Source organism: Olea europaea, chromosome 7 (genome assembly GCF_002742605.1).
Source record: "Olea europaea var. sylvestris chromosome 7, O_europaea_v1, whole genome shotgun sequence".
In the NCBI taxonomy this organism is placed as follows: Eukaryota; Viridiplantae; Streptophyta; class Magnoliopsida; order Lamiales; family Oleaceae; genus Olea; species Olea europaea.
In genome coordinates, this window is record NC_036243.1 from 14899658 (window position 1) to 14909430 (window position 9773).

At 33.1% G+C, this 9773-nt stretch overlaps 2 protein-coding genes across 2 annotated transcripts; both read right to left on the reverse strand.

Annotated features, from left to right (window-relative positions):
- Positions 1–810: 810 nt before the first annotated feature.
- LOC111397124 (DNA-binding protein DDB_G0278111-like) lies at positions 811–4279 on the reverse strand. Its single transcript, XM_023023871.1, has 7 exons — positions 4113–4279; positions 2727–2792; positions 2602–2648; positions 2411–2475; positions 1459–1550; positions 1231–1302; positions 811–1152 (listed from the first exon to the last, which is right to left on the reverse strand). Exons 1-7 carry the CDS (start codon positions 4113–4115, stop codon positions 1117–1119), a joined length of 381 nt encoding a protein of 126 aa, XP_022879639.1. The 5' UTR covers positions 4116–4279; the 3' UTR covers positions 811–1116.
- Positions 4280–5004: 725 nt separating this feature from the next.
- LOC111397946 lies at positions 5005–9501 on the reverse strand. Its single transcript, XM_023024908.1, has 6 exons — positions 9482–9501; positions 8488–8584; positions 7797–7897; positions 6239–6307; positions 5685–6153; positions 5005–5390 (listed from the first exon to the last, which is right to left on the reverse strand). Exons 1-6 carry the CDS (start codon positions 9499–9501, stop codon positions 5223–5225), a joined length of 924 nt encoding a protein of 307 aa, XP_022880676.1. The 3' UTR covers positions 5005–5222.
- Positions 9502–9773: the final 272 nt, after the last annotated feature.

The following is a 9773-nucleotide window of genomic DNA, read 5'->3' on the forward strand; positions in this document are numbered from 1 at the left end:
CCACGAGCCAAGTTTTAATGAGACAATGAGTCACTCGACCCGTTTGATATCCCCAGACGGATCCCAGAATAAATTGTCTAATTATTAAAAAAAATCAAAATCTGTTTAAAAATTGAATCCTACTATTGAATCTACTCGTTGACATCCTTACTATGGAGTATAAAATGGTAGAGAAAATTGAACCAATTCCAAGAGGTGGCAAAAAAGCCTGGAAATTCAGCTTAATATCGAAGATCCGTTGATTTTAGAATTTTTTAAAACTTAAAAAGGATGAAACTGCCTTCATAACATGCACTCTAGATCTCTTCATATAAATTCTTCACATGAAGAAAAGACAATCTCTTTTCTCAGTTGTTGCATCTTATTGAAAGTTGAAAGCTAGTCGACAATTTTATTTTGTTTCTCGCGCAAAGGTTCCCCTTTCTGTACAAGTAACTTTATAAAGTATTAATTACTTTCTAGTGTTTAGAATTTTAGGAAAACATGAAGAGAACCTGCTAGTGACTGGTCATCAATCAATTGCTTGTCCTTGATCGCTAATGGCCGACAAAAATGTCCATGCAAATGTTAATTAATTATATGAATTTATCTCCTCACTGAACTTCAGCTTTTAAATAGAGCGACTCAATGTGTATCAATCTTGTCAAACCCACTCGTACCTAATTTGGCTTCCGGTTTACAAACCACATAATTAAGAGATGAATAGAATTTACACTCTCAACCGATCCTCTTCATAGATACCCCACGAGTTTAATCTCAATAAAGCAGATTAAAAAATGCAAGACACAAAAGTGACAAGATCTGTATTTGTTTATAAATTCTCCTGGCGGATGGGTAATACCTGGAGTAGCTGTTTACGATACTATGCAATTTGTGCGACCAGATGTCCATACAAGAGGGGTCTTATTAATAGTAATCTTTGTAATTTGCTTCACATATGACAAGTTGACAACCTGGCTGGATAACTGACACACTTCTAAAAGGAACTTTGAAGGAGTTTTGAGTAATAAAAACATGTAGATGAAATTATAAAGGGCAATTACACCTCTAGTATAAATTACAGAGTACTATACCCTCAAATATGAGGCAGCAGTAGCAGCAAGAACCTGGTATAGACTACTCATTATCAAGAACGCTTGGACGCCTCCTAATCTGAGAAATAACGGAAATACAGTTTATAACATCCTATTGATTGGTATCAAACAAAGGGATGAACGAGAAGTGACTTACTGTTACTTTGGTTTCTTTAGTAGTCTGGGTGTTGAATTGTTCAAGCAATGAAATGAGCCTCTCCTCAGAAACCTATGCATTGAACATATCAGAGAAAAATAATATGACTGGCAATTGACAACCCAAACAGGATATAACGTTTGTAGTGTCATCTTTTGACGGTTAGATCATACTTGCGTGCATAAGACAAAAGTCAACCAATAGAAAAATCAAGCAACAAAGAGCTACCTTCTCAGCAATCTGACCCATTTGAGCAGCTCTCAGTATAACATCCTCAACTCCTCTGGCCTTTTCCGGTTTCACCAGAGCAATCCGTGCAACTGTACACATAAAATACACACAAAATGTGCATGGTATGTAAGAAATGATAATAATAAATTAGACATATATAGTACAAGAAGAGACCACAAATGCCTATGATCCATCCTTGTCTTCTTTAGACACCTACTGTGAGCAACTACCTTAAACCAGCTCTTCAGATCCTTTCCCATCATAAGACACACAAGCGAAGGAAGGGTGTATGCTCTCACAAACAATACACTCAGAAATCAGCTAGCTCTTTCACTCAAGAGGTAGAGACCACTTTTTGATGGTAATGGCACTAAATTCTATGCAGAAATATCCAAACCAATGCAGAACCTAATTCACCATGGTTAACGAGATATGCGCTTTGAATCCGTAATCAAAGCACACAATCTCCTGTACCTAAATATCAATGGCAGACAACTAAAGATGAATGGCAGGATATAAGACCTTGGCCTTCTCCCCTGATTAAATCATATATGTTTATTTATTATTATTTTACATCTAGTAGGAGTTTTAATTCGATTAGGAGTTTTATTAAAAATATATATGTTTTAAGAGTTTGTTTCATTTTAAAAGTCTAATTAGGAGTTTGTCTATGTACCTGATAATACAAAAAATGCCACAAGCAAAATTTAGAGAACTCAAAGTAGTAAAGATTTTAACAAAACATGCATGCTATATTCAATATTCCCATGTAGAATTTAGATATCACTATAGGAAATAAGCCTAGGGACCTAGCAAGGATCCTCGGACAAATTGAAACAAGGTAAATGCTTCAAAGCTGAAAACATATCTCTACAAACAAAATGGAACCACGCAAATCCCTGCCATAATAATTATAATTTCCAACTATTCACTTCATAATTCAACTTACGTCTCGCCCGTGCTTCAGAAGTCAAAATCTGACTCAGCATCATTTGCCTTTGCTCATCTGCCTCCCTAATTCAATCAGTTTGAAAGTTCAAATCAAGAAAATCTTTCTAAGGCAAATGCCAAGATATATCAATCAATAATAAATCATTTGACTTTAAATGATCCCAAAAAATGGATGAGAGATAGATTAACCTCTTCGCTTCATCCTGGCTTTTCTGCTGTTCAGAATCTGGATTTCCCAATATAGTCCAGTTAGAAGAACCACAAAAAGTCAAATCATAGAAAAACAACATACACTCCAGGAGGCAATCATTTACCATGCTATGTTGAGCCATTAGCTCCTGCATTCTTCTTTGCCTGATGGCTTCTAATTCTGGGTCAGCCTAGAAATACAGTAAAAATTAAGAAAAATCATGTAACCATAAATCCAGTAGTGGGCAGATCACCGAATAAAAGCTCCAAATATGTCTGCAATCCAAATTATATTCTCATGCACAAATAGGGAGGACATTATTTTCCTCCCATTATATCCTCTCAAGGAAACTGGGCGCAAAACCGGTTATCAGCCTCTCACACACTTAAAAATGGATATCACCAATTACTAGATACAAGCTCCTTTTCCCCTTTCTTTCATATCTGATTTGATTCTTTTTTTTTTACCAGGAAAGTGGAGATGAAGTGAGGGAGACCTAGTTTATACCTTTTATCATCTTCACATTAAGCCTATGTTTGACAAAATTTATAAATGGTCAAACTTCATTTATAACTACTTATTCCAATGGACCCACAAATACTATCACTTATCCACCACTCATTTTTATTTGATTTATAAATTAAACGGTTTATAATTCTTCCCAAATGGAGGCTAAAATAAGTCATCCAGCAATCAATAAGCAGAAAAAAGAATTTTCATCCCAGTAAGCCTCCGGTAGACAGCTCTTTTTGACACATGCTTGACAATATCAAATACTTGTGAATAGATGCTCTGGCCCTGTATGTATAGACCTGTTCCTCCAACTTTGACTCTAGATTGCTCTCTAGATGTGCATATTAGATGACACCAAGTGGAATTTTGCTTAAGTTTGCTTCAAAATAAATTTGGAGATAACTTAAATGGTATAGAATGAGCTTATATAAAACAAAATAGAAGCTCATTTTTAGAGTTAGCTATCAAGACCAATTCTTGAATCAGCAACTCATTTTGATATATAAATAACCCTCATGAGGGTTATATATAGGCATAATAATTACCAATTCAATTCACACTTCACTCTTGGTTCTAGCCACATTCCAAACCCATCCCTTTCCTCGTGAGTTTGCGTCGAGCAAATAACCCTCAGCCCAAAATTTCAATTTAACATAATTTTATCTTCTAGCCGTCTCTGTGAGGAGAAGGAGCACAAACTAATCTTTCACAAATTTTATGGTTAGATAAACGCGGAGGTAGTTCAATTCCTAAATTCACATTCTTCACAGTAAGCACATAAGAATTTACAAATTCGAATTTTAGAAATAATTGAAAATTTTAGCATCCAGCAAGAAAACGAGTTGTAAATCGTAAAACGCCACAGCAATTCCATTAAAAAAAAAAAAAAAAAAACCCTAAGTAGAACAAACGGATTTAAAACCATAGGGCTTAATTTATACTAAAACAAATTACAAATTCATAGAGATACAAATAGAGCGATTGTTAACTTGCTTACCATTAGTCTGAGCGGAATTGAAGTTGAACGAAGGAACCATTCGAAAGGAATTGCAAGTATATATAGAATTATTAGCTATCGTTTGAATAAAGCGCTTTAAAGTATTTGGAATATTGTCCGGTCCCCCATCCCTGTTTTTCTTTCCAATTCCAGTTACTGTATTACCATTTATTTTTCTTTAATACAAGTCCGGCATCCGATTTCTTAAAAGCGCGTTGTCACCGTGCATGAAAACCTCTCCAAGGTATTACCGCATTTGTAAACAAATAAGAGAAAGATAAGAAATGTAATTCTCTCTCTTTAACTTAGCACTTGTTTGGCATTTCTCATAAGAGACTTGTTATGCGTACACCATGCTTTTTTACAAAATGGTGTATAACTCCCTCATAACAGGAGGGCTCACAATTTGTTTATTCATGATGACCCTCTATGTGAGAGGCTATATACCATGCTACAAAAAGCAATGTTCAGAATATAAAATGAAAATTGCCAATGCAACAATTGTAGGCAGCTTGACAAAAAAAAAAAAAAAACCCCTACAAACGGCTTTCCCTTAACTATGACACCATGTACATTCACATTAGCCCTTATTTGATAAAAATTAAAATCAAATCTTTAGTAAATTTTAATAAAAATGAATGAAACATGTAATTAAAATTTATTGTTGACTTTGTCTTAAATTCAAATATGAACTTTAATACCTGCCAAACCGAGGCTTGGCTAGAACATTATTTCTCAAGCAAATAGTAGTTGAACCAAGATTTAGAAGAAAAAGCGACAAAATCCAATCTTGACTAATGCCAAATTAGTACGTACGTCCCTACGTTACATTTAACTGTTAGTAAATACATAAACACAACCTCAAGGCACAAGGCAGTAGCCACTCAAATCATTTTGAACATCATAAAAACTAAATTATTCATCGTTCAATATGGCACGAAAGGGCCACTTTCACACTCGTTACAAGACCCTGAAAAATTGAGAGGTGGTATGATTAGTAACCGCTTTTTCATATCTGTTGGGATTGCTTAGGTTGTCCTTGAGACCCCCAAGCGAACCATCTCTTGGATTTGGTTGCTGATGATCATGCGAGATCCCAGTCTGAGAATGTTAGAAATTTGGGTAACCAAGAACTCTATAACCTTGTGATGGTTGTTGGCCTTGCCTAAATCCACCAGATTGCTGATTTTGCCCCTGATAATTGTAATACGTGCTGGCTAGAACAGCTGACACTGTTTTGGGATTAGTCCCGTGAAGCCACATGGCCGAGTTCTCGTTCTAAGAGAATGGGGCAAGAAAAAAAATATGCATAAATGAAGAGAGATAACGAAACTTTTACAAAATAACTTCAAGATCAGATGAAGACTACAAAAGACTTAAATGTGTAATTAAGGTTCTCTGGCAACAAAACTTGATTACAGCCAATTAAAAGGATAAAATTGTCTAAACAAACACATGACCTTAAATTTAGTGTGAGCAATGCTTAGTTCTAGAAGATAATGACCACAAGAAATTATCAAAAGCGTGCAAGGTAAAGAATCATATTTAGATGCCATGGAATTGAAAATATACTTGCTGAAGAGAGATCAAATGATTACTATCCTTGTACCGAGAACTCAAAACATCATCATAACTCAAGTTCGTTCCAGAAGGGGCAGTGGGCATATTCATAAGAAAGTTTCCTGGAATCGTGGTAGTACTTCCAAAGCCATCATATCCAGAAGCAACAGCAGCAGACTGAGGCAAACTACTGACAGAAACACTGTTTTTATATTGAGGAAGTATTGCTGCCGAAGATTGATGGTATGTATTGTTGCCAGCGAATTGTTGTTGGAAAGCTGAAGGCATGTATGTAAAACTCTGAGGCAAGAAAGGATAACCAATCATGTTGGCAAATGGACCTAATGGGATAGAAGGCTGAGAATATGGATGTACGGGAAGGTGTTGAGGCAGAGGAGGTCCTGTGGCAACATTTTTTCCAAAGAGGGACTCTGGTGTAGGCTGTGTGGATGGGAAACTAGAAGTCTTCAAAGCCTGCAGGGATACAATACATCATAAGTTTGAGTCTGAGATTAGGTTGTGCACTAAAACATAATCTACCGTCCTTTTAACTTCTAGCCTTTTACTTCAGCATCTCAGTAGCACCATTGTCATGCACACCAACACATTCTCCTATTAGATTCCCAACTTCTCCACTTCCACACCCAATATATATATATATGAATGATCTTCTAAACACTGATGCTTAGCTTATGTTAAGCACCGGTAACATGACACATCATTTAATTGGTAAATAAATTAATGGTAGGTTCCATGTATTTAATGATTCACTAATTAAATGAGGTGTCATGTCACCAATACTTAATATAAGCTAAGTACCGATGCTTAGAAAATCATTTTCGTGTATATATATGGGGGGCCAAAAAACACTATTCACCCCATTATAAATCCAAATAATGGGGGCCAAACGGGAACATATATATATATATATATATACACACATTTTTCATCCCCCCAAAAAGTCGGAAGAGGGTAGGGGTTCTCACTACTGAGTTTTAAAAAATAGATTTTTTTTTTTTTTTTTTTTTACAATTAAAATAAATTTCATCCCCAATATCAGTAAATTCTATCCATTTAATTGACAATTTTCATGTAAAACAAAGTCAAACGAACAGAAAAACACTTTTTTTTTTCAATATTTTCGCGTGAAAAATTATAGCAATCAAACATAATAATTTACAATTCCCAGGAAAATAATTTCTAGGCAATTCAATTTCTTGAAATTCTTTTTTTTTTCCACCCAAATTTCATCTTTACAATTGAAAGAATCAAATTTGCAAGGAAAGAAAATAAATTTTAGGCAATTCAATTGTCTAAAACTTATTTACATGAAAATTATTAATTAAATGTATTTGATTGATTTAGTTTTCAATTTAAAAAATATCATACTTGTTCGATTTTTATTGTTAGGTAGATGAGAGATTATGAATAGATGAGGAAGAGTGAATTTCCTGGAAAATAGAATCCTACCCCCTATAAAGAAAATATTTATCTTGATTTTGAGAAAAATATAGTCATATAATTAAAAGTAGAAAAATATTCAAACAGCACAAAAGTAGTATTTTGGATAAAAATATATTTTTCATGAAAAATTATTGATAATAAAATGCTGTAATTTTTTTACATTATTTCTATAAATTTAAAGCACTCCACTGATCATTTAGTAGACATTGACATGTAATCCACGCTTCGCTCCCAGCGTTTGGTGGTCACTGGACTTTCTTCTTCTTATCCACTTATCCATTGGGATAATTGCACTTTTGACCCCAACTATTATTGAATGTCAATTTAGGATCTCATTTTAATTTTTTCATACATAGGTCCTCAACTTTAAATTTTGTGACGGGTTAGACCTTTTTTTATAGTGGTCATAAATAAGTGCCATTAAAAATTTCAATTTCTTTGTTTTAAAGTAGTTTTTAGGAGCATTGGAAACCAAATAAAATGAAATATAGAAATAGTTAACAAATAAGCAGGGGTGAGCATTTATCGAGATTGATTTCAAAATCTACATGAAAATTAAATGGTTTGGATTCTTGAAATGCCTAGAGAAACCACCCGAGGCTCATCAGGGGAGGTCATTTTTAATCGAACTACTTGTTTCTAATCGGTTCCAAAAATTACATGGAACCGAATGGTTCAATTTGCAATATACCAAAAGTTTGATGAGTAGTCCTGGTTCTTGAAATAACCAGATTGTGAGATTGAACACCATACATCCACTCCTAAAATAAGAGATAAAATAATATAAAAAATGTTAAATGAGAAAAAAAAATCCTTCCCATCGTCTTCTCTTCTTTTTGCAAAAAAAATAATGTCATTACAACCTTTTAGTTTTCTTCATATGATGTTTCATCTCGCTACTCCTTGAGTTACATCCTGCATCTAAGTCCTTCTAGGTTCATCTTCTCTTTCCAGTCATGACCACCATAATGTACTCCAACCTCAATCCAATTCACATGCATGTTTAGTCATTCTAAAACTTGGAGCAAACAAGTAGACTAACAAATCATGGTCTTTTTAGGCAATTTGGACGTTGACAAGCCTTTGTTCGTGATGAAACTGTATACCATCTTTTCACTTTAAAAATACATCTTTATCGTAGGACTGATCCTCAGACTTTTGGGATCTTATGCCAACTTCAAATATGGGATCTATAAATATTTTAAAAATATATATAATAGTAATAAATAATATTTTTTATTGAATAAAAATATTCAAAATTATAAAAATAATAATATAAAACTTTCAAATATCCAAATTTTCATAATAGAAAATCAACAATTATACCATTACAATTGAACTATTTTAGAACCTTTTTAAAATAGACAACATGACCAATCCATTCAACATTTCTTATGACATCGTTAACCAAATCTAGAATTTTATCAACTTCACTTCTAGAAGCTATTCTTGACAAATGCAATTGTAAAGAATATAGTCAATAATATTCTATAAACAATTCACACATTTAAAAAATAACAGTCCATAATTTTAATATATCAAGCACTTCATTCGTCTTTTTGATAGCTTCTAACAAACAATTTCTTAAGTTTACTGCTCAAAAAATAACTCTCGTCTATAATATCAGAATTTCTATTCTACTTCCAAAATTCTTCAGACTTGTCACATTTTTCAGTCTTTAATCTTTTTAGAGTCAAATAAAAATTCAAACATATTTTCATACTTTTTGAAATTGTTCGAACCTTGAGTGAAGAAAGAGCTTGATCAACATATATAAGAAATCACAAACTCTAAAATTCTTCAAGTGAATGTGTTATCTCATCATTGAAATTTTCATCGAAGTGCTTCTTTATATGAATTTATCGGATGCAAATTCAGTTTCTCGATATATTTCAAAAAATAAAATAATTCATTTCAACAACACCAATAGACGTATCCCCACTTTACAAATTTTCACTTACTCTATTAATAATTAATATATATTGTACCATATAATCATGTCAAACAAAAACTCAAAATTTATAATTTCAAAAAAGATAAAACTTTAATATCTCTAAATGACTTAAGATCATTGCATCTTCCTACCAAGTGTTCTACATAATTAAGCTTTAAATACTTGTACAAATAAAGATTGAAATGTTTATATTTTAATTAAAAATTAGTATATTTGTTAATTGGATAGTTGATTGCATTTAGACTTTATTTTGTTTGTAATTTTTATGAACTATATGTAACTTTTTAGAGCTTCATAAAAGTGAGGTCTTAGCGCGATTGTCTACTAAGCCTATTGTTAGGGTCACCATTGCATTGTCTTCAAGTTCCCTTTTATAACAAATAGAACTAACCTTATTGTCCTAATATTCATGCTACCTTCTTTAGAGACCGTGAACACTCCATATGAACATAATTTGATGTGTTTTCACCGTTATGATAATAGTAGGTGTTCTATTGAAATAACACTTCCCTTTACAAATAATTCTGGAAAATTTCTCATGGTATCAGAGCCACAAACTCACAAGCCTGAAACCACGTCTTCTTCATCTTATGTTTTGAAAAAAGAACCACAGTTGAACATCTAGCAATTCCACCAGTGTTCTAGCTTAATTTCGATTAAGCTAAACACATCAAATTTTCTAT

Coding starts and splice junctions, on each gene's coding strand:
- LOC111397124 (XM_023023871.1), bottom strand. Junction 1,303..1,458: donor TGGGTCAGATTGCTGAGAAG/GTAGCTCTTTGT, acceptor TTCAATGCATAG/GTTTCTGAGGAGAGGCTCAT. Junction 1,153..1,230: donor CTAAAGAAACCAAAGTAACA/GTAAGTCACTTC, acceptor GTTATTTCTCAG/ATTAGGAGGCGTCCAAGCGT.
- LOC111397946 (XM_023024908.1), bottom strand. CDS start 9,501: ATGAATATTAGGACAATAAG. Junction 8,585..9,481: donor ATGAATATTAGGACAATAAG/GTTAGTTCTATT, acceptor GCATTTGTCAAG/AATAGCTTCTAGAAGTGAAG. Junction 6,154..6,238: donor GGTGCTACTGAGATGCTGAA/GTAAAAGGCTAG, acceptor ATGTATTGTATC/CCTGCAGGCTTTGAAGACTT.